Genomic DNA, 27,598 nt, shown 5'->3' on the forward strand with positions numbered 1-27,598 from the left:
GTTGGGCCGTCGGACCACCGAGTAGAAGGAGCCAGCGAGCGGTGTTGGAGTGGTGGATCCTGCGGATTTCTGCGAGGACAAAGTTTGGTTCTTTGGCCACTTTGTGGAACGTCTGTCTGGGTCCAGCGCGGAGAGCTGAGAGTGCCGCATAGACGCGCCCCTGACCACACCTCCTCACTCCAGCCTCCGCTCCTTCCCTCTCACCCCGCCCGGCCTTGGCTGGGGTAGGTCGTGGACTAGAAAGGCGAAGGGAAGAGGGACGGCCTTTCAGTGAAGGCCCACTACGCGCCAGGCCCCGTGCCCGGCCCTTCCCGCTTCCCATCAGGGCGCTCCCAACCTAGGGACCGACACATGTGTGCAGGAGGGGACAGGGGAGAAGCCTCCACTGTGCTTGCGGGGGTCGTGGCCCCGCCGAGCCCTTCTCATCCCTGGTTTCTGCAGTGAATGAGGTCTGCAGCTGAGGCCTCTGCACCCAGACCCGAGTCCCTCCTCGTGGTGCCCCGGAGCCCCGTCGGGCTGCGGCGCCTCCTGAGCTTGACTCTGTTTCTCTCGCAGCTGCGTCCTGGGGCCATGCCGAGGCCCATGAGGAGGCCAGCGGCCGCGCGCATCCGGTAGCCCAGGTGGCCCAGGGCTGCACCGCGGCGGCCTCGGCGCCTTGGAGTCCTGGTATTCGCTGAGGGCGCACTATGACGAGTTCCAGGAGGTCAAGTATTTGAGTCACGGAGGCACTGGGGGCGTGCGCGGGGCCTCTCTGCCTCTCAGGCTTCTCTCGGGAAGCAGCGCCAGCGGGCCCGGGCCGGGCTGCCGCGCTGGAACCCGCGCGAAGTGAGCCTGCTGTCGGGGCTGGTGTTCGCCGCCAGCCTCTGCGCCATCCTAGGGGCTTTGCTGGCGCTCAAGTACCTGGGTCAATCGCGGCGGGCGGCGGCGCCTGTCCCGAGGGCTGCCCCTAGCGCAAGGCCTTCGCGCGCCGTTCGCTTCCTGGCGGCCAACCTGGATGCCAGCATCGACCCGTGCCAGGAGTTTTACTGGTTCTCGGAGGAAGAGGAGGTGCTAGTGCTGGCGACAGACTAAGTGTAGCAGATGACCCAGCTCATCCACTCCGCACCCCATAGGGATGGCTGCAGATCAGCCAGCCCCTGTCCACCAGCCTCCAAGACCTGTCTGCCGGGTGGGCTTTGATTTCCACCTCCACCTGTGCCCGGTAGCCACACTGAGGGAGGCAGCTGTTGAGCACTGGAATAGGAATCCAAGCCCTAGGTTGGCATCCTGGCTCTCCCCGCTGCTCCACGTTGTCTGGGATGACCCCCTGTCCGTTCTTTGTGGGGTTGTCTGCATCCTGGGTCCAGCCACAGGCTGGGGGGCACAGGTGGGGGTGGTGCCCTTGGTGGCCCATATGCACATCTGTCTGGACATCCACCGGCTTCACCTGGCTCCAGGATCCTGCACAACTACCTAGTGTGGCGCATGGTGGTGGTCCTGAGTGAGCACCTGTCCCCGCCATTCCATGAAGCGCTGCATGAGCTGGCACGGGAGATAGAGGGAAGCCACAAGCCACAGGAGCTGGCCGAGGTCTGCCAGTGCCGGGCCAACCACCACTTTGGCATGGCACTTGGTGCCCTCTTTGTACACGAGCACTTCTCAGCTGCCAAGGTGGGCTGCCCTGGGTTAGGGTTGGGAGGCTGGTGCTGAACTGAGAGGGTAGATTCCTCCCAAGGCCATGGTCCTAGCATAGGGAGCCCCACACATGCACCTGCAGCCAGTAGCACCAGGCCCTGCTAAGGGCTCAGCCCATTCTGAGGCTCCAGGCTGCTCCTCTGCAGGCCTCCTCCTCCAGGAAGCCTACCTGGTCTGTCAGCGGAAGGTGACCCACCCCACGAAGCCCCTGCCCAGCCTTCTCAGCCTTGCTCGGGAGGCGTGGCCTTAAGGGATGTCCAGGGTGGTTACTGCGGCAGTTTCCTCTTCTAGCCTGTGAGCTTATTGTCGGGGATGCAGGGCCTGGATCCCCATCGCCAGGGTTTCCTCTTGGTGCTCAGAACCAAGCTCTGGGCTTTGTAAGTGGTGCCTAAAGATGGGGCACTCCTCGTGCCAGGCGTGATGGACCAGAGTGAAAGACTGCTGGGCTGACCCTCGCTCCCCGACCCGACTCTGCAGGTGCAGCAGCTGGTGGAAGACATCAAGCATGTCCTGGGTCAGCAGCTGGAGGAGCTGGACTGGATGGACTCTGAGATCAGAGTTTAAATCAGGGAGGACTGTGTCCCGGCCTCTGCCCTCGTTGCCACCTTGACCCTGCCCCAGCTTGGTGACCTGAAGCCACACTGGCTGAAGGGAGTGGTAGGGTGTGGCTTGCCTGACCTGGGGTCCTGACAAAGGCAGTGCAGGGTGGGCCCCGCTGTCCCCCAGGGAAGAGTGCGGTGTTGGGGGCAGATGCTATCTGGGTGAGGGCAGTGTGCATCCTGCAGCCAGGAGCCACCCCCGCTCCCACTCACTGTGTCTTGTGTGGAACAAGACACCCTGTCACTCGTTCATTCACCCATTTTTTCTGTATTTCCTGGGAGCCATCTATAGCCAGACCCTGTTCTGGTGCTGAAGGGAGGTGAAGCTCAAAGCACACAGCCCAGGCCACAGTGTGGGTTTGGCCTCCTACTGCTGAGTCCTGGACACAGCAGAAAGTAGGCAGGAAGGGTGGTCTGGCGGCCCTGGCACCTCCTTGTTTCTCACCAACCATAGCCCAGACAGGTAGGGCTGGCAGGAGCCTGGGCCCAGAGTTCCAGTGCTATGGGAAAGGGTGGGGCAGGTGGTGACAACATTAAGTGCAGCCTGGTTTTTGTCATGATTGTAGCCTGGGCTGGGTCAGCCTTGCCCACGTGTACGTGCCTGTGTGTGTGCACACCTCTTCCTGGAGGAGGAAGCCGAGGGAGAGACCAGTGCCCTGGGCCAGCCAGGCCTGGGCTGCATCTTCCAGAGCAGCTTGTACACTCGAGTTTGACCCCTGTTCCCTTGCACAGATAGATGGAGCTCCAGGGAGAGTCTGTTCTCCAGCAGCCCGGGGCACACCCAGAGGTATAGCCTCAACCAGAAGATCTGGTAACCTCAGGCTGAGTTCAGAAGTAAATATGTGAAAAGGCATCCAATCAATGTGGAATAAACCACAGGGGTGGGGTGGGGGAGGTATCACAGACTCCAGGTTGGTAAAGACCTAAAAATCCACCCATAAGGAGGTGGAGGAATAGGCGCCCCAAACACCAGACTCAAGAGCATCATTCAGGACGTCAAGATGTGCACATACCAGGATGCAGCAATTCCATCCTGGGAAAGTGTCCTGCAGAAACTTGGCACACGTGTCCCAGGATGTAAGCACCAACGTGTGCAAAGTGGCATTGTTTAAATAGCCAGACATTGAAAAACCCAAAGGCTCATCAACAGCAGAAAAAGTGTCAAGAGTTTCATAACTGGAATATTATATAGCAATGGAAATGACCAGGATTTTGTAACATACAACAGATTAAATAAATCTCACAACACAAAGTTGAACAAAAGATGCAAATCACAAAGGAACACATAGGATAGAACATATCTTACACATACATGAAGTTCAAATGGGGCAAACCTAAACTATATGGGGGATAGAACTATGAAAAGAGGCTGGGTGCAGTAGCTCACGCCTGTAATCCCAGCAACTAGGCTGAGGCGGGCAGATCACCCGAGGTCAGGAGTTTGAGACCAGCCTGGCCAACATGGCCCATCTCTACTAAAAATACAAAAATGAGCTGGGTGTGATGGCATGTGCCTGTAATCCCAGCTATTCTGGAGGCTGAGGCAGAAGAATCACTCGAACTTGGGAGGTGGAGGCTGCAGTAAGCCAAGATCGTGCCACTGCACTCCAGTCTGGGTGACAGAGCGAGACTCTGTCTCAAAAAAAAAAAAAAAAACTATGAAAATAAAATGAGTATCCAAAAATTCAGTGGTGGTTGGGTGTGGTGGCTCACACCTGTAATCCCAGCACTTTAAGAGGCTGGAGGATTGCTTGAGCCCAGGAGTTTAAGACCAGCTTGGGCAACACAGTGAGATCCCATCTTTAAAAAGAAAAAAGAAAAAACATTCAGTGGTAAGAAAGAATAGTGTTTTCAATGGGAAAGGTATGGGGTGGTGTGGGGGAACCCTGGCCACAGTCAATTTCCTGATCTGGGTGGCGGTTACTTTGGTGTTCAATTCTGTAATTATTCTTCAGGCCATACCTTTCTGTTTTATGCACTATTCATCATGTTTGACATATCTTAAAAACAAAGAAGGAAAAAGGAATGAACACTACGCAATGTGATCCAGATTAGATGCATGGGTTCCAGCCACGTTTCCCACTTTCATCGCAATCAGCATTTTCCAAAATGTGACACACACTTATTTCCAAAATGTGGTACTCCAGATTAGGTGGTATGGGGCATGTTTTAGCTGCCATCAGACAAGACATTAATAGCATTAAATTTCACAATGAGAAAGTTATTTTTTAGACAGGATCTAGCTTTGTCATGCAGACTGGAGTGCAGTGGTGTGATCTCAGTTCACCGCAACCTTGGCCTCCCGGGCTCAAGCCATCCTCCTGCCTCAGCTTCCCGTGGAGCTGGTATTTTTTGTAGAGATGAGATCTTGCTATGTTGCTTAGGCTGGTTTCAAACTTCTGGGCTCAAGCGATCTGCCCACCTTGGCTTCCCAAACTGCTGGGATTACAGCATGAGCCACCGTGCCCAGCTGGTTATTTTTTGATTCTCTTCCAACCCTTCTGATAATGTCAAGGAGAGAATCTCAGTTGGTTCTATAATGTCTTCATTACCACCCTAACTTTGCCATCTCCCCTATAACAAGATAAAGCATGCTTTAGACTCAAAGCATCTAAGGAGGCTGTAAGGACATTGCTTTTGGTGTGTGTGGAATACACAGTGGCTTCTGCTTATGGCAAGAGATGGTGGTCCTCCACTTTTCAGTCACACGTTTTCTAATAGATTTAAGGAAAATCTGAGCTTATATAGAGAAAAATATTCAGTAAATAATGCCACAGGCAGTAATGTGGCTATGGCAAAAAGTTGTCAAGGTGATAGGTGACTAGCTGAGCGCTAAGAAGCATGGATTTAAAAGAAAGAAATTAAATAGCCTTTGGGTCTGAGCTGAAATTCTCTCTCCACCACTTACTGAGTGTCCTTCAGAACGGAACCTCTCCAAGCCTTAATTCCCTCATCTACGAACAAGAAGAATGATAGTCCTGTCAACGTCAAGAAACAGAGGGAGGCTCCTCAAAACTGTGGAGTTTAATTGGGAACAAGCAGCAGCACTGCATGTGGAGCCCCAGCCTTAGTAAACTAGGGGCGCATCAGAGGGGAGGCAAGGAGGGCTTCGAAAGGCCAAAGGAGCAGTGCATGCTCGGTGGTTTTTTTTTTTTTTTGAGTTGCTCTATTGCCCAGGTTAGAGTGTAAGAGTGTAGTGGTGTGATCTTGGCTTACTGCAACCTCCACCTCCCGGGTTCAGGCGATTCTCCTGCCTCAGCCTCCTGAGCAGCTGGGATTACAGGCACACACCACATTTGGCTACATGGTTGTTTTGAAAGGAAGAGAACACCGATTCCAGGGGCTTATCCCAGGAGCGGACGTCAATTCATAAGTGGACACAGCCTATCAAGCAAGTGTTCTTGTGCATCCGGCTAGCCGTCCTTGTGACTCACGTAGCGAGCTGCAAAGTCCTGAGAAGTTCTGGCAAAAGGTCTTGTTTCAGGCATCTGTGCCTCAGAGCCCTTCCCAGAGGCTTCGGAAGGGCTCTGATTATAGGCAGGTGTGCGGGAGGGGCCTCCTTCACAACCTCCCGGCTGCATTATTTTGTTGTTGCTCTTAGGGTTGGACAAAAGTGGCTCCATTTTGATTCTGACAACTTTCACAGAGCCTGGGGCTCAGGGCTGTTGTGGGGACTTAACTAGTGCAGGGTCTGCTGCAGAGTTAGCACGGGGAGCAGTGGGGAAGAGGTGAACCCTGATCTTTATGAACACGAGGTAAGTCCTGAACACCCTTGAAACCTGTTTCCGATCTGAGGGTCTGCACACCACACAGTTGGCCAGATGGTAGCGGAAGCAGTTCTTTCCAAGGGCACAAATCTCTTAAATTCCTAATTAAGGGCTGTGTAGGCAGGACCTCCCTCTGGCCCATCCCACCTACCAGGGAGGGACATCTAGGCATTCCTCACACACAGAAGAACTTGGGTCAGGTACCTGGGGTGGAAACAAGAAGGAATTGTCCCACCCCCAAGGCAGGAGACACCCCAACCTCCTCCCCATGGGCTTCCTGGGGAGGCCTCTCAACAGGCTGTGGAGCCCCCTGAGCAGCACAAGCAGGGCACTGGGGCCTCAGCCTGTGGGAAGCTGCAGGCACAGAAGCGGGTTCAGCGGAGGAGGCGCTCAGACAGGCACCCTGAGCCCCAGTAGACTGACCCTTCACCCCTGCTGAAGTGGCAGGGGCCAGGCTCCCCTCGGCCCAAGGATGGCAGCACAGGCAGGGGCACCTGGCAGGTGTGTGGTTCAACCAAGTCCTAGCTCATGGTTGTCCTTTGAGAGTGCGGGACAAGACTAAATTCTGCCCTGAATGGTGCTTCGGGCACCTATATGGATGCGTGGAAAGGAAGGCTTACGAAGTCAAGGACGCTGTAACTGTATTCAGTGGTTTAACCTTGATCTTGTATCATAAGAACCAGGAGGACAATTGTATTCCAACAGTACCCTGGTAGGTTGAAAACCTGTTAAGCTGAATACCCTAATGGAGAGTTTTGCTTTCCTGTTCTATTTTGCACTTCAATTTCTGGTGGGTTCTCAATTATTTGGCTAACTGGTTTCCAGAACCAAGCAATACACAATTTGTGAATGTTAAAGAACAAAACACAGTTCATGAGCCTGGTTGAGTAAAACAACTTTCTGAAGTAAAATAAATTATTTAAATGGATGTTTCTCCTAAAGTGACTTTCTAAATATTAAAAAAAAATAAAAAAATTAAAAAAACCTGCCACCAAACTATAAAAATCCTTAAAAAGAGAGAAGGTACAAAGAGATGATCTTACAATAAGGTTTTAAATTCAGAACCTAAACTCAGGCATGTGCAAATGGAAGCTCATCATTCCAAGAATCACCTCTCGTCTCCAGAACCTTCTTGAATGTGAAAGGCATCGCTCTGCAGAACCTTCTTAAATGTGAAAGTCATCACGTCCTGTTGCCTCCACCAGGGCTCAGATCTTTTTTTTAAAAAATACAATTACTTTATTGATTTCTTACAATCGAATACTGCCAACTAGCATTCCTTCCATTCACGGATCATTAAAAACAAAGAACAGACTTCCTTGGTATTTTCGAATGATGCATTATGCAATAAACAGAGTTAGAACTTAAAATGCACCCTTATTAATTATGTAAACTGGTAATTGGTGTTAAGAAGCATAACTAATAATTTGGTTTCTTCATAACACGGAAATTTAAACATTTCTCCTGATAAGTCTTGAGGTTATCATTGTTATGAGTAGTGCACAGTGTGGCACACATGGTTTCATCTAGAAAGGAGTGTCTTACACACCTTAAACACAACATCATTAACAAAATGCATACATCAATGCCTGAGACAAAGTATGTTTCAAATATGAAGCAGCCCCTCAGGCTGTCATTTTAATATTTAGGTTTTGCATGATCATTTATGGCATTATAGATTAATTACATATAACATACTTTCAAACATCTTAACCTTGAAGATAAGAAAAATAATTGTTGCTTGAAAAAAATCTTCCAGGAAGCCATTTGGTTGGTATCAGGAGAAACTGACCCTCCATGAGTTTAGTGTCTGCCAGGTCGGCATCATTAGCTCGTCAGTGAATCAGATATGCAACATGCTTCACAGTGACTGTTCCCCACGTCCTAGCAATGCCTCTTCTCCCACAGTACGCCAGATGACGAGGCATTTCCAGGATTACCCTCGCCTGTGGCTTTCCCTTTTCATTCTTTGTTGCTGCATTAACTGTATTATTTAGTATTATTTTCTCTTCTCCTTCTTCTATGGCCTTCCATTTTAATTACTCATAAACCCTTTCAGAATATCCTGAGAGAGCTCCATAAGGGGATGCTCTGGAGATGGAAAATCCGAGGGAGAAGATTGGGTACTGGAACGTACTTGACTTTCCTGGCATCTGCTGCAAACCTCTGCAAGGTTGAAGAGGGTGTAGCAGTTTCCGAATGCAGAGGCACGCTCCGTAACTGACTTTTCTACAAAATCAGCACCCACATTCAGCTCCTTTTCTACTGGACCTTTTAGAAGTCTGGCCTTTTCAGCCTTTACCTGTTTACACTTTCTTTCCTTAATCTTTCCTTCTCTGCCACAAGGGATTCTACATGCCTCTTCAAATCTGCAACTGGGTTGCCTGCTCCTCTACAGTTGTTCATTGTGCTTTGAGGCTTTGCTTCCAATACACGGCTCTGCTGGCTCAGTCTTTTTCTGAAGTAAAAACAGTCGTGTGTCTGGATCCCTGTCACAGACGCCCTGCGTCTCGGGCGGGCATTCCTCTGTGGAGGGCTGTGCTTCTGCGTCTTCCGCAGAGGGGCTGTGAGAGGCCTGAAAATGGGCAGCCCCATCCTTGTCTGCGTTCTACCCGGCCCTTGTCCGCGTCTCCTGGGCAAGGCGGCGCGGTTTCGCGTGGCTATGCCTTTGTAGTTCCAGCGGAAGGTCAGCCTGCTCAGCCTGTGCCAGCTCCGTAGCTTCAGAAGGACACACCACAGCCTTTCTGTGACAGGAAATCGCCTCTTCATATTTGCCTGCAGCTAATCAACAAACTGCTCTGACGATGAGCCAGGTTGAGGGGGCCTTCAGTTACTTCCACAAGACCCCAGGGGAGGCAGCAGTGGGGGAACATGGAGGGGACAGCAGAGCAGTGTGATGCAGCTGTGGAGACAGCAGCCCCTCTCAAATCTTTAACCTGCCTCAGCCCTCCCAGTCCCCACTCTGACTCCTATCAGCCCTTGCAATCTGTGATTTCGACCCATATAACACCTCTTCGATCTGTGCCCAGCAGGGACTGGGGCACACTCTTCTGCAGAAGAGGCCCATCGACCGTGCAGGTGACACAGCTGCTCCTGGCTCAGGGAGTTCCCCAGGGACTGGCCACTCACCCTGGGCTCCCAGGGACCCCAGCCCAGCCTGGGCTCACACATGGGCAGAGGTTCCATGGAGGCAATGAGGATTTGTCACTGCCATGACTGTTACTTGAGGCTTTAAGTAGAAGACCATACGCAGCCTTCTAACTGAGTGGGAACCTGAGGTTGCGTGTCTGTAGGAATTTTATCTGTTGCTAGAAAAGTGGACTGTTTCATACGCCTTATGCTGAATGTACAAGCCTTGGAATCCAGTTGTGGATCATTCCTGTGCTAAGCATGAATACATTTTTTTTCAACTTCAGTTTTTACTTTTGTCCAAGTTATAAGTGAATGTAGTTTAAAGTATCAAACAGATCTACAAGGTTAAAACAGAACAAACAGCAGTTCCCTGTCTCCCTCCTCGCATTTTCCCATCTCCGAGGCAACCACTTTCCCCTCTCTTGCTTTTTAAATATTTACCACTGTTGCTAAATAAGATACTTCTTCATGTCTGAATTTTAAGCTGTATATATATGCTATATAAATATGCTACACACACACACACAGTCTACTGATGTTCTACTATCTATTGTTGTGTGACAAACTACCCCCAACCAACCTTAAACAATGATAGTCTATTGTCTATATTTTGATCACAAAACTGCCATCTGGGCAGGGCTGATGGGACTGCCTGTGTGTGCTCTCAGGCCTCAGCAGGCCTGGCTTGCAGGCTGGGGGTCTGCATGGCTGCCCACCTGGTGCTGGCTGTGGGCTGAGAGCAGCCCCTCCACAAGGGCTTCTCCAGAGCTGCTTGGGCTTCCTCACAGAAGGGCAGGTGGGTTTCCAGAGACGGGAAGCTGCCAGTCTCTGAAGGCCTGGGCCTGCAACTGGCAGTGTCCCTTCTACCACATTATTAGCTTAGCAGCCCTAGAGCCTGTCAAGATTCAAGAGGTGGAAAGAGAGTTTATAATCATCTTCAAGTCACACCTTCCCACTGAGGAAAAAGAGCATTTAGCTTCCATTTCACCAACTGCATTCCCTATCTTCCAGTCCTCCTGATAGAGGTCTACAGTAAACTAGATCCTGACTCGGCATTTCTATCGTGACGACTGTGTAAACGCTATGGCCAGATCGTAAACTGTGACTAGCTACCTTTTCTTGCTTGCACTGCTGTTTTCTCTGAAGCCAATATTCGTCTTATCTTCACATGTGGATCATTCTGTACGTACTACGAATCCAACCCGAGGCTCTATGCCAAGTACTTCAGTGTTCTCTCAGGCTCTTCTGGGGAATGCGGCTTTCTATCCATGTCACTGTACTGCTGCCCTGGGCGGGACGTCCCGAGACGGGCTGCCAGGCACCACCCTGGGGCTGAACTGCTCCCTCGCCACTGTCCCAAGCACTTGCTCCACTGCAGCTTGGAGGACCCTGGGTCCTGTCACTACGGTTTCCTCTCTGTGGCTTCTGCCCTCATTTCTGCCCATATTTCCTGAGAAAGAAGGTGAGGGACATTTATCTGTTGAGAGCTCACCCGTCTGCAGTGTTTTTACTCCAGTGGCACTGAAATGTGTCTCCATGGTGGCAATCATTGTGCCCCCAACGGCCCTTATTTTGCTCTCTAGGAACTTTTTAGAGCAACCTCCTCTCCTTTCACGATGGCTTTCTCGCCTCCATGAAGGTGTCCACCATCTTTTTCTACAGCTTTCCTTTTCCTCCACGGTCTGTGTTCCCCACGGAGCTTGTTTCTTGTTTGTTTCAGGAAGTTTTCCTCCATGAAGGGCGATCCCTGGCTGTGCATGGATAGGCATGAGCGGGGTGACTGGAAGCTCCAAGCACACCAAGGGGCTTGCAGACTGAGATGCTCTGGAGGGTGGCCTGGCTGGGTCCCTGGGTTGAGGGATCTCTGAGGTCGGGTGTCTCCTGCTGGGATGGAGAGAGAACTGACAGCTTCACCAGTCCCTGGTCATGCAATGAGATTAGATGGAGTCTTCCCATCTCTGGACTGGAAGGGGAGGGCCGGGCTACCCATGCCCTGGGGACTGCCTGGGCACGAGGGCTGCAGTCTCAGCACCCCTTATGCACTTAGCCACACATCCCCCTGAACAGGCCTGGTCCTGGCCCAGAGACCTTCGTTTTGCCTCTGTAGGAGATGGCTCTCCAGGGCCCACCAGTAAGATGTCAGGACAGGTCTCCTCCGCAGACCACGATGGAATCTAGGGAGCTGCCTGCCTACTGAATATATTGTTTGCAACAGTGATTCCAGCCATCCCTCTCCACCCCAGCCCAGAGGTCCCCGGTGCTGCTCAGTCCCAGAGCTGGGGGTCCTGTGGTGTAGGCTAGGGCAGTTCCAGCTGTTGCTGCTGCTGGCTTTGGAGTCGCCTTTCTCAGGTCAGCGATGCCTGGACACTCACTCATCCTCTGCTTTCCAGGATCCAAAAGTGCTGTTTGCTCCTCTGCTCTCACCCGCCATGCAGTATGGATTGGGTTTAAAATCCTCCCTTTCTTGCCTCTTTGTGGACTTGGAGAAGGGAGTGACAGCAGGAGCGTGCTACTCTGCACTCTCCATCCAGAGCCTGTAGTAATGACTTGCAGCCAGTCAGGCCTGGCCCCAAGCACAGCTAAGTGGGCCCAGGCCACCAGGGCCACCCCTGGCTCTTCTCACAGGTGCAGCAAGTGTACCCTGCTCTCTCCATACCTGGCCAGGCTCCGACTCCCTGGCCTGTTCCCGGCTTCTCCATACGGGCCAGGCTCAGACTCCCCTGGCCTGTTCCCGGCTCTCCATACCTGGCCAGGCTCCGACTCCCTGGCCTGTTCCCGGCTCTCCATACCTGGCCAGGCTCCGACTCCCTGGCCTGTTCCCGGCTTCTCCATACCGGGCCAGGCTCCGACTCCCTGGCCTGTTCCCGGCTCTCCATACCTGGCCAGGCTCCGACTCCCTGGCCTGTTCCCGGCTCTCCATACCTGGCCAGGCTCCGACTCCCCGGCCTGCTCCCAGCTCTCCTTCTAAGGCCCCACTTAATCCACTTACTCCCAGGTCTTCCTGGGACCTCCTGGTCCATTCTGGCTAGAAGGGACCTCCTCTCCCCAGCTGGAAGGAGTTCTATGCCGGGCAGGTCACAGCTGCACATCCCATCCTGCCTGCCCTCCCAAAAGGCACTGCTGGGTAGGCCCGGCTCCTTCATCCATGCGCTTTCCTCCTTCCCACCCTGGCCCTGCACACCCAATGTTCTACTGACCAGCTGCAGGCACAGCAGAACCTCACAGGCCTTGTTCTCTGAACACCCCGCAGTGGCCTTGAGAGGCTCTTGTCCCACAAAGGAGTCCAAGCTGTCGCTTCGGCTGCATGCGCTCACCACGGGCCCTCCTTGCTGCACTGTCCTCAGGCCACACACAACTCTGGAGAAAGCCCATCCCCACCTGTGACTTTCTCAGCCTGTCCCCGTGAAGCCTCTCTGGACGCCTGCACTGTCCCCTCAGCCCTTCCTCCTGGCACCTGGGCCATCACAGCCCCTCCTGCCTGGCCTCCCACTTCCTGACTCGTGGCGGCGCTGCTGGGTGGTGGAGCCGCTGCAGTGGCCTCTGGTGCTGCCTCTGCACAGGCCTTGCCTCCGCTGGCAGCCCCTTCCCAAGCTTCATGCCCATCCCCTCCCTTCTGCGGCCTGACATCCTCCTCAGGGGCCAGGAGGCCACCACCCCAGGCTGCGTGATCCCAGTTCTTTCCTGAGGTCCTTCCTAACAGGAACTGGGGAGGCGTCAGTTTCTCTCCAGGAGGGTGGCTTCAGGTCCTTCCCCAGGCCGGGCCACCACCTGCGCCATCTTCCCCTGGGTCCAGGGAGCTGGCACTGACCCTTCGGGGTGGAGAACACACTCACGGGTCTGTGAGCGTCGCCAGCCCCTGGTCATGGAATGAGGTTGGTGGTGTCTACCTCTCCCTCCCTCCCCCACGGTGTCTCCTTGAGGAAAAGACAGAGTCTCGCTCTGTGCCCTGGGCCCTGGCCGACAGGTGCTGTGGGACAGCCCAGGGAATGGCCAAGTCCTCCTGCAAACGAGGGTCGGTGCCTGGTCACTCTTTCTGTTGAGTCCTTTTAGCGAGGGGCCACATAAGAGGTTGGGCCCCCAGTGGACCCATGAGAGCCATCCTGTGAAGGTGTGGCACCAGATTGAGTCAACCACGTTCCTTAAAGGAGTGAACGCAGACGGGGGGCTCAGCATGACTGACGTGGGGAGAAGGCCGGGCCGTCTTCTCTGAGCTCTGGGTAGGGTGTGGGTGGGGGCGGTCTGGGCCTGACCCAGGCCCTAGTTGGGCACAAAACTGCCAGGTCACTGTAGGCAGAGACCTGACCTGACCCTCGTGGATACGATTTCCACTTCCCCAGATGGGGTGGGGTGGACTGGGCTGGGGCTGCCATGGCCTCCATGGCTCCAGGGACCTGCCATGCTCTGGGGCCAGCAGGGAAGGTGAGGCTGTCTGAAGAATCTTTGAGCTCAGTACCTGCAGGAACCCCCTTGTTCACCCCCCTGACTACTCCTCACTGGGGCCTGGGGGCGCTGGGGCATAGGGACAGGTGTCCATCTGGTTCTGTGCTGCCTGTGAGGGAATAGCTCCCAGGCTTCATGGGAGGCCCTGGGGGACAGGGTCAGCCTTGCCTGAGAGGCTCAGAGAGGAACTTGGCCACTGCTCCTCAGAGGGTGGGCAGTGTAGAGGGGAGGGGAAGGGGCTGGGATGTCTCCTGTTTGGGGCTCTCACAGTCAGGCTGCCTGGGCCAGGGCAGCACCCCACAGCCTTCTACACCCCAGCACCAAACCCCCAGACCCTCGCTTGCCTGTCCCTGCAGGTACTTGGCTCCAGGAGAAGGTTCTGGGGGCAGGAACAGATGGGGTGACCGTGGCCTCTGGGATATCTCGGGGGTGGCAGGACGCACAGACTGAAGGCCGCCTGAGGTGGCTGAGCCCTGGCGGAGGGAAAGGCTCCGAGGGCAGGTGCGGGGATGTCTTTGGTGGCCTCCCACAGCCAGCCCCGTCTGACGGTGGCAGAACAAAGGCAGCCGTGCCCAGTCGCTGTCGTTCAGGCGCCGCGAGGCACTCTGACAAGGGACCCTATTGATTGTGTCTTTGAAGAAAATTCACTGTAACCAGATCAAATGAGCTTGTTAATCCCGACACCCCGGGAAATGGTGCGGGGAACAGAGGCCGTGCTCACCGTGGCTTTCATCCTGGTTTCTGGCAGCTCTCGGGGAAGCCAAGCCACGGAGCTTCCCTCACGGAGGGGGAAGGAGCGCAGGCTGGGGTAGGGCTGGCTGGGGAAGGGACTGCCCCATGGCCGGCCAGCTCTGCCCGGGACCCGAGGCAGGTGGCATCCGTGGGTGCTCGGGACACTGGGTGGGCAACGGGGCCAGGCTGTGTCACCAGGAGCCAGTTTCCCCTCCTGGTTGGGAAGGCACTGGAGGGCCCTGTTCCCCTCCCCCAGGCCCAGGCCAGCTTCTGTCCCCAGAGCACAGGATTAGGCCTGGAGCTGCCAGGGCACTGACTCAGACCCAGGGTATAGACAGGGCCATTCAGAGTGTTGGCCAAGGAACTGCGGGGAGGGGGTGTTGCAGGACCCATGACCCCCACCAGGCCCTGCAGAGCTGGTGCAGGAGGAAGCGGGGGCAGGGTTGGACACAGTCACATGCGTCAGGGTGACGGGGGCGCTCTCAGTCCTGCATACTAATTACATTTTTAATCAGGCAGAATGAGACTCCGGCATCAATCTGCCACGTAGCCGACTCTGAATCGTGCTGGAACTGACAGGAAGGTTCCAGGCGGTGACATTGGCTCAGCAGTGAGGGGTGGAGACTGAGCTGGGTCCCTTGCCCTGGGTGCAAGGGGCATTCCACTGCTCAGGCTTCCCAGAGGCGCCCCACACACCAGATGGCACTCCACACTTGATTTTATTCCCTGACATGGATTTGCAGAAAAGGCCCCATTCCCTGGCCTGGAGGAGGCAGTGGGGCCCGGGCAGAAGGGGAGCCAGTCTCATTGCTGGCCAGGTCTCAGCCTTTCTTCCAGCTCCATCCTCTTCCCTGCAGTTTGTTTGAAAACTGAGCTGCAAACATTAAATAAAATGCAAAACTAAAACCAAAAGCAAACGTTTGAGTTGTTAAAATCCAAATTAAAAATCCCCCTTGGTGTCAACAGGTCCTATTCCTAAAGCTAGTGGGGTGGGGCAGGAGGGTTGGCCAAGCTCGGCCAGCACATCAGCCGTCAGGTTCCTTTTCACACTCGACCTCCTCCTCCTCCTCTTCCTCGGGGCCCAGGTGGCCCTGGTTGCTCGGCTGCTTCAGGACAGCTCTGTACTTGAGGGTCACGGCCGCCCACAGGACGACCTCCACCAGGCTGATGATGCTGATGACTTGTGCAGAGCCCAGCCGTGAGGGGACAAAGATGAAAAGGCCTGATGTCGAGGTGCAGCTTTGCCTCCGGCCCTGCAGCAGGAACCCCAGGATCCTCCCTTGGCCTCTGGAAGCCTCTGCTCGCCTGTCTGTAACGAGGGCCTGCTCCAGGAATGAATGCCCTGGGTCAGTGCAGAGCTGAAGGAGTTAGAGGCATCCTGAGAACTCCCAAGGCTTACAACATGCAACCTGGGGGCCCAGGTCCACCTTCAGGGCACATTGTTGGTGAAGAACGGTGCTGGACAATTTCTTAGGTGTAAGCTCATAGCTTTCATCAGGTTCTCTAGAGGACCCCAAAAGGTCAGCACCCCTACATTAGTGGGACAGATAGAGCCCCACCTCTCTCCACTGTGGTTGTCCCCAAGGAAGGGAAGGTGGTGCCAGAAAGCAGGACCCTCAGGAAGGGTCTGGGTGAGCTGGGAGGGCCTGGGGGTCCTGAAACCCCACCCGGGAGGCTGCAGTGCTGGGGGAGCCCAGGGGATACAGATGAGGGCAGGGGGCACCGCAGGAGGCAGGGGAGGGCTCGCCAGGACTAAGGGGGATGGGACACAGAGGGGGCCGCCTGCCCTCCCACCCTGGAGGTCTTCACTGCTTGGAGGTGGCCTTCCACCCTCGGTCCTGGGCCCTGGCTGGCTGGAGGGAGCTTCAGGGAGGCCCTGCCAGGCCACCTGTGGCTGAGGCAGCAGGTGAGAGTGACCAAGGGCTAGGGGTGGGGACTGGAAGGCCCCTGGATCTGTGTGCTATTGCGGGCAAGTGGTGGGGACGTCCAGGGTTGACTGCACTGAGGTGGGGACAGAGAACTGTGGCGGCAGAGCACTGCGCCCCCTGCTGGTGCTATCTGTCAGTGCAGGCAGGGCTGGGCCCACAGCAGGATGACCTAGGCTTGAACTTCAGGACACAGAGTCCCGAGGGTCAGCAGGGGGACTCTGTCCTTCCTCTTCTGCCCAGCTCCAGGTTAGGAACACCACGTTTACTGCACACAACGGGCTGGACACTGTACTCCCAGGGCACTCTGGATGTTAGGAAATTCAAAGCCAGGCACAGGGGCCAGGTGGTGACCTGCAGACCCCAGGGCCAGCTGGAGCCAAGCCCCTAAGGCGGCGTTAGGACAGGCCCACGTCCCCTTGGAGATAACTGTGAATCAACAGTCACTCAGGGCAAGAGCCAAGCCAGGGACAGCTCTCTTCCTTGTCTTCAGGAAACAGTTTCCAGAGCGGCCAAGGACCATTCTCTGGCCTCTCATTCCTTCACGTTCCTATAAACATAGTCCCCAAAGCCTGCACACCCTGTCGAGCTGTACTGGCCATGGAGGGGCCTGATCTCTGGTTCCTGGGTCCTTGGGGAAGGGGCCCAGGCCTGACCCCGGGCCTGGAGCCACCATCCCAGGCAGGAGAGCTGGGCGTCTCTGCAAGGCCCATCAGGTGGGCTTTGTGCTAGGACTGGGGGAGCGAGGGGTGGAGTGTGACCCATCACAGCCTGTACCCCTCCAGTGAGGGATGGCTTGGGCTGCCCCGCCCACCCCGGGCTCTCCCAGGGCACTCACATTGCAGTAGATGCGCTTCTGCACGCCGTAGCGCAGCACCAGCACGTCGAAGGCTTGGTTCAGGACGCCCATCACCATGGCTTCTGACTCCAGGGGGCCACTCTCCTGCAGGGACAGTGCTGCAGCCATGGTACCTCCTGACACTGCCCTGGGCTCCTCGAGGCCTCCTGGTGAGTAGGTGCCCAGGAGGGTCGGGAGCCAGAGGGAGGTGAGGGGCACCAGACTGGAGGGCTCACCTTGACCAGAACGGCAAAGAAGAGACCGGTGCTGAGCTCCTGCACGCGCTTGGATGCCATGCGGCGGTCGTTGCAGTGGTCCGCCTGCTTCTGCAGGGTATCGGGCGCCATGTCTAGTTGCTCCCTATAGCCTGGGAAGAGGGGGCGGGGTCGTGGGTGGTGCTGTATGGGGCATGAGGTTGGGGGGTGGGGAGTAGGGAGTGGGGAAGGGCAATGGCTGGGGGATGGGCTGCATGGTGCTCCGCCCCAGGTGATAGATTAGGATCTCAGCACCTAGCTCCCAGGGCAGCAGAAGTGGCCCTCTGAGGTCAGCGTCCTTCTCTCGGCTGTGTCCAGGGCTGGCTGTGGACCCCCTGCAGCTTCCGCAGTACTGGTCCATAGGGAGAGTTCTCAGGCCAGGTTCCCCTACGCTTGGGTCGCCCGACCTTTGGACCTCCACTGTCACTCCTGAATGGTCTTGGGCCATTCAGCACCCACTGTGGGTGAAGTGTGTGTACAGGGGCACGTTGAGCGCGTAGTGCCGGAACTGCGCCGCGTCCTGCAGCAGCCCCGAGCAGAAGTACAGTGCCATCTGTGGGACGGGATGGGTCAGAGCCTGGCCAGGCCAGCTGCCCGGCCAGGCCCGGAGGGCTGGCACCACCCACAGCCTCACTGTTGGCAGCAGTGTGTGCACAGACCTGATGGGCTGCTGGCTGCTGAGGAAAGCCCAGGAGGACCAGTGCCAGGACCAGTGCCCCTTTCTGCATAAGGGGACCCAAGGGGAGGCCAGGAAGCTGGGCAGAGCCCAGGGGTGCCCATACTTCTCTCCAGGAGACAAATCTGGCCTGCCTGGGCCTCCCAAATGCCCTCAAGGGGCAGCACTGAGAATGGCCCAGACATGTCCCATCGCTGCTGAGTCACTGCTGGGCACCTCCAGGAGGGAACGGTCTCTGGTCTACTCCTCCCCAGCATGGGGCTGGGGCTGCTACTCTGGCCCAGGAAGGAGGAAGGAGAAGCCTGTGGCCATGTATGACCGGGGCTGCAGACACTGTCTGCTGGAGACACAAGCAGAAGCCGAGGAGGCTGTGGGTCTTTGTTCAAGGAGGCCAAGTCCATTGCTCCATCTGGCTAGAGTGGGAGGCAGGCGAGAAAGCCCAGGATGCTATCCCCTGCCCCGTGCAACACAGGCCTCAGGCTCCTGGCGCTTTCTCTCGGACTTAGGCCCACCTTTGGTCGGGGCCGACCTCATCCCCTCTGGTACTGAACCCGCCCAGCTGAAGCCATGCTTCACCTGGGCACCTCTGTGCCCCCCAGTACTCCACCCCACAGCCGCCAAGAGAGGCAGTTTCCGGCCTGCCAGCCTCTGCCCTTCTCGTCTCCGACCATCTGACCCTCCCAGGGGCGGAGCCACAGAGGGCGGAGTTCCAGAGACCCTTGTTCTGGGCAGGAGGCAGGACCGGGGCAGGAGGAGATACCCAGAGTCTCTAGGGACCAGCACACAGCCCGTCCCAGCTGGCGCCACAGTCCCTGAAGCTGCTTGTCCGCAGTCCCCCAGTTTTCAGGGCTGAGTGTAAAGGCCAGTGCTACTGCCTGGGAGTGAGTGAATGGGTTCCTTGCAGAGGTCCAAGGTCACTTCTGTGTGTCTCGCTGGTTCCCTTGCTCCCTGGCTGCTGTACACACACACCCTCCTGTGACCTTGGCCAGACAGACAGCCAGCTCCCGTTACTCTGTGCACATGGGCCCTGGAATCCAGGGCGCAGCGGTGGTGACTTGCTGGTCTCCTTAACTCCACTTCCCTTCCAGCCCCTGCTGGGCCCTGGGTTAATTTGTGGGCAAGTCTCCGGGGAGGTGGGCACAGCCTCCACTCCCAGACACATCTGGGCTTTGTTCTCAGCGGTGGCCCAGTTCCCCAGATGACCTGGGTGAGGTTGATGAAGGGCCCTGGCCCCTCCTGGCTGGTGGAGGTGGCTCAGGGTCGGGTGGGATGGGTGGGGACCATGGCTTTCCCACAGGCCCAGCCGTCCCCCTGAGATAGCCGTGGTGTCCTGATGCAGAAGCTCACTGGGGACTGCATGTCCCCTCACACCTTTCTGTGCTCTCTGCTGCTGCCCTGCCCTGTCCCCAGCACAGTTCCCGGGGCCGAGGAACAGGAGCACTGCAGACCTTCTGGTGACTCGCAGCCATCGAATTCCTGAGCAAGGGCGCCTCCGAGGTCCCTGGCAGGCGAGCCAGGAGAATGCAGCTTTTTCAGGCTCTGGCTGACTCCGGAGTGGCTCTGATCCCTGGAACTCCAGGTTGGCTTGTACCTCCTTGAAGGTGATGTCATTAGAGGCAGGGGCATGGGAGGGGCCTCAGATGGGCAGAGCTACTGGCAGTTCTGGGACTCAGGGGCTGCTGTGCCATCTCTGCCAGGCCTAGAGCCACTGGAATGTAGAACACAGACAGCCCCGCAGGCATGGCCCAGCCCCTCTCAGCTGTGGGTGCCGCAGGTGCTATGTCCGGGTAGACACTTGCGACTGGGGGGCAGGTCAGGGCGGCCAGGCCCAAGCAGGTCCTGATGGCTTCAAACCCGGCAGAGCCTGAAGTGTCAGAAAATAAATCCACTGGGGTCAGCTGAAGCCATCCAGTTCTTGTGAACAGACTGAATCTGCTGTGTGACCAAGCCCCTGAAATACAGCCTGTCCCTGCCCCTGGGCTGGGCTGGGGCCCAGAGCTGACTCACCAGCACCCACTGCTCCCGCTGGCCCGAGGGTCCTCTGGGGTCCTGGTCCCAGGATGCTCAGGCCCTGCACGGGTGAAGCTCAGCCTTGGGGGCTGTGACAGGCGTCCCAGAGCAAGCCCAGCTGTCCACCCCATAGGCTGCCACCTCCCTGCAGGCCCAGGCCTACACCCACGGCCAAGTCCGCTTCTTTCCCACACTGGCCAGAGGCTGACAGCTAGTTCTGGACTCCACATGCGTGTGTGGAGGCTGTGGAGTATTCCCCGGGACAGGAAGCCACACGGGACCCTGTCTCTCCTCCAGGACCCCAGCCTGACAGGAGGTCTCGGTAGCCCCTCAGCTCTAAGGCATGTTGTCCTTGAGCAAGTCTGAGCAGGAGGCAGCGGTTCAAACTCAAGAGGCTCAGGGTGCCCCCTCCTAGGTGCTGCCTGGGGTCGGCCTCCTCTCCCACCCTCCAGCAGAGGAGGAGCAGCCCCGTCCACCCAGCCATGTCCAGAGCAGGGCAGGAACACTGGTGGGCTGTGCTTGCACGTGGAAGTCACAGGTCTGGGGCCAGTGTGCTCCTGGGAGCCGGCGAGGACGGGGCTGGACCCTCCTTACCTGCACGGCACAGAGCTGGACCCTCCTTACCTGCATGGGCCGGGAGCACATGTTGGTGAGCACCTCCTTCCGGGCCAGTGAGTACTTGTCATCTCCGAATGTCTGGGTCAGGCTTTTCTAGAAGCAAATCCCAGAAACCGGAGTGACGTGTGGTCCAGCTCTGGGAGAGACTCGGGGCCCTGTCATCCGCTAAGTACCTCATGCCCAGCTCTCAGCGGGAGGAGCTGCCTGGGGGCTCAGCCCTGCTCAGAGGGGATGGGTGGGGAGAGGGGGCAGCTGCCCACAGCCTGTGGCCCACACTGGCCTGAGGTTAGTCCCTTCCATGTCTTGCCGACTGGCCTGGACTCACTGGGCTCCAGCTCTCGGGCCTGGGGCACCTGCCTTCCCCTCCCAGGGTCGGACCTGCTCTCGGGCCTGGGATACCTGCCTTCCCCTCGCAGGGTCGGACCAGCTCTGGGGCCTGGGGCACCTGCCTTCCCCTCGCAGGGTCAGACCTGCTCTCGGGCCTGGGGCACCTGCCTTCCCCTCGCAGGGTCGGACCTGCTCTCGGGCCTGGGGCACCTGCCTTCCCCTCGCAGGGTCGGACCAGCTCTCGGGCCTGGGGCACCTGCCTTCCCCTCGCAGGGTCGGACCAGCTCTCGGCCTGGGGCACCTGCCTTCCCCTCCCAGGGTCGGACCTGCTCTCGGCCTGGGGCACCTGCCTTCCCCTCCCAGGGTCGGACCTGCTCTCGGGCCTGGGGCACCTGCCTTCCCCTCCCAGGGTCGGACCTGCTCTCGGGCCTGGGGCACCTGCCTTCCCCTCCCAGGGTCGGGCCTGCTCTCGGGCCTGGGGCGCCTGCCTTCCCCTCGCAGGGTCGGACCTGCTCTCGGGCCTGGGGCACCTGCCTTCCCCTCCCAGGGTCGGACCTGGGTGAGATGTCGCCTCCTCCAGGACCAGAGCCAAGGCCCTGGGTTTCTTAGCTTCGCCCCGGGCACGAAGCACCTGAAAGTACCCACCAGGAACGTTCCTGGGGTTCCTACAATTCCAGCCCCTACACTCTGAAAGCCTCTGGGCCCAAGACCAGCCCTTTCTGGCCACAGGACCCCCGCCCTCTGCTAGGCCTCCAGGGTCCCCGCTTAGCACAGTCCTGGTGAGGGGGCAGGTCCCATTGTCAGGGCCCGTGTGACTCAGAGGGGCCCTTCCTCCCAGGGCCTCCTTCCTCCTCTATAGGAGAGACCTGGCTGAAGGGGAGGGACTCTGGGGGGAAGCAGAGGCCCTTGGACCCCCTACCTTCCAGGTCTTTCTCTTCTTTCCCCCAAGCAGAGCCTCCCCTGAACCCTGCCCAGCACTCACATTGAGGGCTCCTGCGGAGCTGAAGTCCACGGGCAGCCCCATCTGGTCGCAGAATTCCACCAGGTCATTGAGCATCCTTGTCTGGGGTGGGGGGTGCCGGCGCAGCAGGGCCTGCTCGGGGAAGGCGCGGTGGATCTTGTGGGCCACTGCCATGTTGGCCAAGAGCATGAACTCCTCCACGAGCCTGCAGAGGGTGGGTGGGATGGGAGGGACCGCTGGGGTTGGGGGACAGCTGCCCAGGCTTTCCCACGCTGCAGCCTGCCTGGCTCTCTATCACCCTTCACGTCTCAGCTTGAAGACAACCTCCCAGCTGCCTCATCTCATGTGTTCCGCCAAGTCCCTGTCTTGCCCAGCACTCCTGTGGTCTCCCCTGCACCAGTGGGTCTACACCACCTTCTCCTCTGACTGATTAGCTTCTGTGCTGGCTCTCCCAGAGGGGGACCCTGGAGAGCAGGGAAGCCCCTATCTATTAAATCATTCACCGCAGCAGCCCCAGAGCTCGGCAGCCCACCCAATCCAGAGAAGGCACCGAGGAAAGATCTCTGCTGAATGACAGGATGCCTGGAACCCGCGGGCAGCCCTGGCTATAAGAGGGCACTATGCTCGCCCAGGCCATGGGAACCCAGGGGCCCCGGCCCAGCCCCTGCTCAGAGGGCTCCCTGGGGCATGTGGCAGTGGTGAGTGGACCGAGGACCCCTCGGTCCCAGGAGTGCTGGGCTCCCTTCTCCCTGGGGACGGTGCCTTGTTGGAGGGAAGCCTCCCGACAGGGTCTCGGAGGGTGGACAGGATGGTCTAAGGCAGCAGGAGGGAAGCCCTTACCAGGGCACAGGGCAGGAGTGGGGATGTGCTGAGACCCCAGAGTCACCCTTTCAGGGGCTGCTGCTCTGGCTTTGCAGCACTTGGGTGTCATCAGATTCAATAGTCACTGTGAATGGACGTGGCTCCTGATGGAAGGACTGAGCAGGTCAAGGTCCCAGATTGAAGGAGCAGGGACTGATGGGCCATGCGGGACGTGAACCAGGCAAAGGCGGGGGGCTGGTATCACACAGCACTGAGGTCAGTACCACTGTCCCTATCATCAAATCTGGGGCAGGAGGCCCCTCCTTGGCAGGATAAAACGATCACAAATGTGCACAACACCTGGAGCCTGTTGTGATGGGCGCTTGGGCATGTCCTCATGCCTTGGTGACCAGGATCCCCTTAAGGGAAAGCCGCTCCCTTGGGGAGACATGGGGTGATCAGGGCCTTGACCAGGCTGGGGGGACTCTGCCCTCCCTGCCTTCCCCCAGGCTTCATGCCCAGCCCCAAGCTTTCCCCTTGAGTGAGAGAGGTCAGGGAGGAAGCTCCCGCAGGCCTGGCCACAGCCGGGGCCCTGCCATCAACTTCCCTTCCTGGAGGTGTGGGGAGTGCTGCGGGTGAGCCTCGTCATCTGGCCACGCTTGTGGAAAGAAAGCCAGCCAGAGAGAGAGAGCGCCCTGGCATGCAGAGCCCCTCCTCCACCCAGGGTGGGCCTGCCAGGGCAGACGTGTGCCTGTGCTCCACCAGGATGTCCTGAGAGCACATCTGCCTCCCTAGGGAGCCTGAGCTGCAGAGGAAGAAGGGCTGGGAAATGCCCCAGGAGGGCGGGCACCACCTGGGGAGGAGGGAAGCCAGTCTAGCACCCCAATCCCTCCTCTGTGGGGACTTTTTTGGGTTAGGTCATGGCACACAGTAAGGCAGATGACAGCTGGGATGTGTGACCACAAGGATCAAACTTCAGCCTACCCTTCTATCACATAGGACACCCAGCAGGTAAAAGGAGGAGCGTCCATGTTGCCCTCTGGGTGGCAGTAATGTGCCTGTAATGTGCCACCCCACCTCCCAGCCCCTAATCTGTGCTTGTGCCCACCACTTCCTGCCAAAAACCCTGTGTTCAAGCCCTTAACCCACTACAAGTCTCCCAAGCCCAGGTCTGACTCTCAGCTCCACAACATCCTTGCTGTGGGATGCTGAACAAATCACAGAGCCCTCCCCATCCACCCTCTGTCTCAAATGCAGGACAGGGGTCACTCACAATGGCACCTGCTCAGGGCTGTCACGGACGCAGAGAAAACAGGTTCTGCACTGGCAGGCCCTCTGCCCGATGCATGGAAAGCCCTCAGGATGCAGGCGCTGCTCACCTGTTGCCCCACCTGCTCCCTACACGGCCAGCGGAGGGTCTCCTCAACACGCCCTGTGATTTTCATCCCTACCATCAACTCTGTTCCTCAATTCTTTTGAAGTCTCCCCTGAAAAGTAGGGTGCAGTCCCTGACATGAACACTGACTGTTCTAGGCTCACCTGTATCACTGTCTGGTGCCATTAGACTGTTCTTACTTGGATTTCATAATAAGATATTGTGAATCCAAGAGGAGTCAAAATCCCTGCTTGAAAAATATCTAATACTGGTCAGGCCATCAGCACCAAGATGCTTCAGATGCACACAATCATGCATACTTTTGCCCTCTCACTCCACAAAGACTACCACGTGCCAGGCATGGTTCTGGACTTTTCTCCCCATGCAGTTGGACAATCCTCTTGGGCAGGAGCATCCAGGCTATTGTGTGGTGCCTGCTTTCCCCTCCAGCCCAGCTGCAGGAAGAGGGACAAGTGTAGCCTTAGGCCCAACCCTGGGCTCTGTTTTGCAGTGTGGCCAGCAGGGGGCAGCATGACCCCATAGCGGGTTGCACTGAGGCTGCAGGCTGAGGAGGCCACCAGGCAGGCAGGGTGAAGGAGCAGGGCTGTGCGAGGCAGCCCTGGTTACTCTCCTATGCCCATGCCCCACCCACTATGGATTTAGGAACTGAATATCTGGGGGCCTCTTGGGGCTGAGCCAGGCTTCTGCTCTTAGTTCCTGCAGGGGCTCTCCATATCCCTTCTCATGGTCTTCAGTAAACACAAGGTCAAGGACAGGAGGGAGGGGACCGGGAGAGGGCGGGGACACTGCGGAAGCCCCTGCCATGACCACAGACCTCAGGCAAGCTGCTTCCCTGGCAACTCCGCTACCTGTCCTCCCTGGACCCCAGCACAGTCCCAGGCGTCACCCCTGCCCTCGACAATGAACAAGTGCACTCTTGGTGACTTGAACGTGAAGCCTGGTGAGGCTTTGGAGGAGAGGACCACCGTGCCGGGGCCCTTGATGTGGCTGAGTCTCTGCTTCCCGTGTGGTCTCAGCTTCTCCCTCCCTCTGGGGGGCTGGGAGTTGGGACAGTGCCTGTGGAGCTCTGGGGCAGCCAGGTGGGTCACATCAAGCAGGGACCCAGACAAAGGTCAAGGGCACTGAGGAGGGAGCTGGCACCACAGAGAGTCCGCTTCCCAGGCACAGCCTTGGCCATGATGTTTGAGGCCAGCTGCAGGGGCTGTTTGCTGCCCTCATGTCCTTCTGATGCTGCAGGTAGCGGATGGGGGTGGAGAGAACAGGTAGGCTCTGAGTAGGAGTGAACGAAGGTGGGGCTGACCCCTGGTTCTGGTGGTGGCACCCTGGGGTGGCTGGAAGGTGGGTCCCCAGTGGAGTGTGGGGACAGAAAGTTTCAGGCCAAGCCCAGCTGCCAGCAGCCAGAGTTGCACCGAGTTCAGTATTCATCATTGCAAATGGGACTCCGCACCACGGGTCAGAGAACTGAGCTGGACGGTGCAGGGTGGGTGGGGTAGGGTAAGTGGGAGTCAGGGTTCTCATCTGGGGTCAGCATATGGACCACAGTCCCCCACCCTGTCAATTCCCTGGTGGGCCAGCAGGTGGCGCCAGCCTCCTCCCCCTCCTCCTCCTCCTCCTCCCCCTCCCCAAGGTCCTGGGATGGGTAGCTCCAGCTTAGAGCCCAGGCACTCCTGCAGGAACCCAGGCCCAGAGATGGAGGCTGTGACAATGACCCGGTCAGCAAGGCCCTCTCCCCTGACCTCCTCCTCCCTCTCCTGGGGAGCAGTGCTAGGTGCACAGCCTGGGCAGCCAAACCTCCGAAATGCCCCAAGTGATCCTGGCTGGTCAGGCTGCACCGCTCCACACTCTGGGCCATGGGAGCCCTGAATTCAGGGGGCGGAGAGGGCACTGGGGCTGCTGGATGGGAGCGTACCCTGTCCCCTGCCCCGGCCTCAGACCTTCCTGCTCTGATGTGGGCACCGCCCTAGCGTCACCCCACTCCTCCCAGCGCCAGGGGCACAGGCATGAGATCACTGGGCCTGCTGGGGATGGGGCGCTGGAGCTCAGGGACTGCCTGACAACTGCTCTCCGAGGGGCTGGGAATGGCTGCCAGCCAGCATCACCTTCCAGAACAGCAAGCCAAGGCCTTGGAGACGGGGTCTCGGTCCCAGACCTGGCATCGGCCGAGTGTCTGGAGCCCGCACCACCAGGGCCCCACCACTCTGGAAGTCTGGGATGGGGCTGTGCTGTGACAGCGGCTGCAGGGCCAGGACCCCAGCTCCTCGTCACTCACTCCTAGCACTCTTCCTCCCTGGGTCTGGGCCTCCCTGGGGCAGGAGGGGACCAGGAGAGAGAGGGCAGGTATGAGACTTGGCGAGCCCCTCACATGCTGTGGCAGACAGCAGGGAAAGGTCACCAGCCCCCGCACACAGTACACACTCCCCACAGCAAGGGTGACACTGGTAGAGACACAGGTTCCCACAGCACACAAATGTTCCTCTAAAGAAAGAACATCAACATCAATACACGAAAAGCGGGACTCTTCATGCATTTACAACAGGGCGTCCTTCACCCTGAAGGTACCTGCAAGCATCAAGATTGTGCAGAGGCAGCCACTGGGTGCTGCATTCCTGCTGGCTCAGGTGGGACCTGTTTCTGTCGCATCTTAAAGGACGATGCTGGGAAAGGCTGCTCTCGCCCTGGTGGGGCCCTGCTGCAGCCAGGCACATTCTGCAGCTGTTTTTCTAGCTCCAAAGGAAGGAAGTCCCCAGAGGCTAGGTGGCCACATTTGGGCCCTCAGACCTTGCCAAAGGGAGGCCCAGTGGCTGTAATGGGCTCAGAGGTGAGGAGATGAGAAAGCGGTGAAGCCATCTGTGCTTCAGAGAAAGTCTGCCTTCCCTGACCATCGAGGAACTGGATCTGAGTATTTCTCTGCTCAGCTGGAAGGCTGGGGCTGGTTTTGATAGTCAGGGATCCGAGGCATCTGTGGCCAGGAAGGTCCTGTCTGGCAGGTGGTAGGGGGTGGGGGGTGTCCTTCACCTCTCCTGGCCCTGCCATCAGTAGAGGAAAAGAGATGAGGGGCTTTTCCTCAGTGGCGTGCATAGAATGCCAGCCCTACTACTCACTTGCTTCTTAAGCTCATGGAATCTCAATTTGTTTCCTGTAAAATAAGGAAGCAATGTTCAAGTTCCTGGCCTTGAATAAATAAGACATTATTATTATACATCCTATGATGTGACTGGCCTGGGTGCCCCAACTCTAGGACTTGGGCAAAAAACACAGCAAAGGCAACATTTCTGTAAGTTTCTTCTGCCTCCCCTACCCTCACCACAAAGCCTCCCTCTGGCAAGGAGCCAGAGGTGTTCCATTTCAGATCCATGCACCTGCTAAAGTGCTGAGAAACTCACCTCACCCCTTCCTCACACGGGGCACTCAAGAGAGTGGCTTTGGAAATGAGCGGGGACCAGGGCAG

The 27,598-nt window shown here is 57.4% G+C and overlaps 1 protein-coding gene, 1 long non-coding RNA gene and 1 pseudogene across 4 annotated transcripts; all 3 read right to left on the minus strand.

Moving 5' to 3' along the window:
• Positions 1-7,266: 7,266 nt before the first annotated feature.
• Positions 7,267-9,302, minus strand: LOC117090268 (annotated as a pseudogene). The gene has a single exon (XR_004439948.1). The product of XR_004439948.1 is annotated as a nuclear receptor-binding factor 2-like (transcript).
• Positions 9,303-9,600: 298 nt separating this feature from the next.
• On the minus strand, positions 9,601-13,623 carry LOC117090273. Of its 2 annotated transcripts, none has more exons than XR_004439958.1 (2): positions 12,095-13,623; positions 9,601-11,828 (listed from the first exon to the last, which is right to left on the minus strand). It is a non-coding gene; the product is annotated as an uncharacterized LOC117090273 (long non-coding RNA). The 2 variants fall into 2 exon arrangements; XR_004439957.1 differs by lacking the exon at positions 12,095-13,623 and adding an exon at positions 11,918-12,002.
• A 1,746-nt stretch (positions 13,624-15,369) lies between these two features.
• LOC117090281 (DIS3-like exonuclease 2) lies at positions 15,370-22,240 on the minus strand (the record flags this gene model as incomplete). Its single annotated transcript, XM_033222426.1, has 6 exons — positions 15,370-15,597; positions 17,108-17,212; positions 17,344-17,474; positions 17,821-17,914; positions 20,672-20,758; positions 21,975-22,240. Coding segments are annotated over 6 exons (911 nt in total), but the record flags the coding sequence as incomplete, so codon positions are not given.
• Between the last annotated feature and the right edge of the window lie 5,358 nt (positions 22,241-27,598).

Source organism: Trachypithecus francoisi, unplaced genomic scaffold, assembly GCF_009764315.1.
Source record: "Trachypithecus francoisi isolate TF-2019V2 unplaced genomic scaffold, Tfra_2.0 Contig00987, whole genome shotgun sequence".
In the NCBI taxonomy this organism is placed as follows: domain Eukaryota; kingdom Metazoa; phylum Chordata; class Mammalia; order Primates; family Cercopithecidae; genus Trachypithecus; species Trachypithecus francoisi.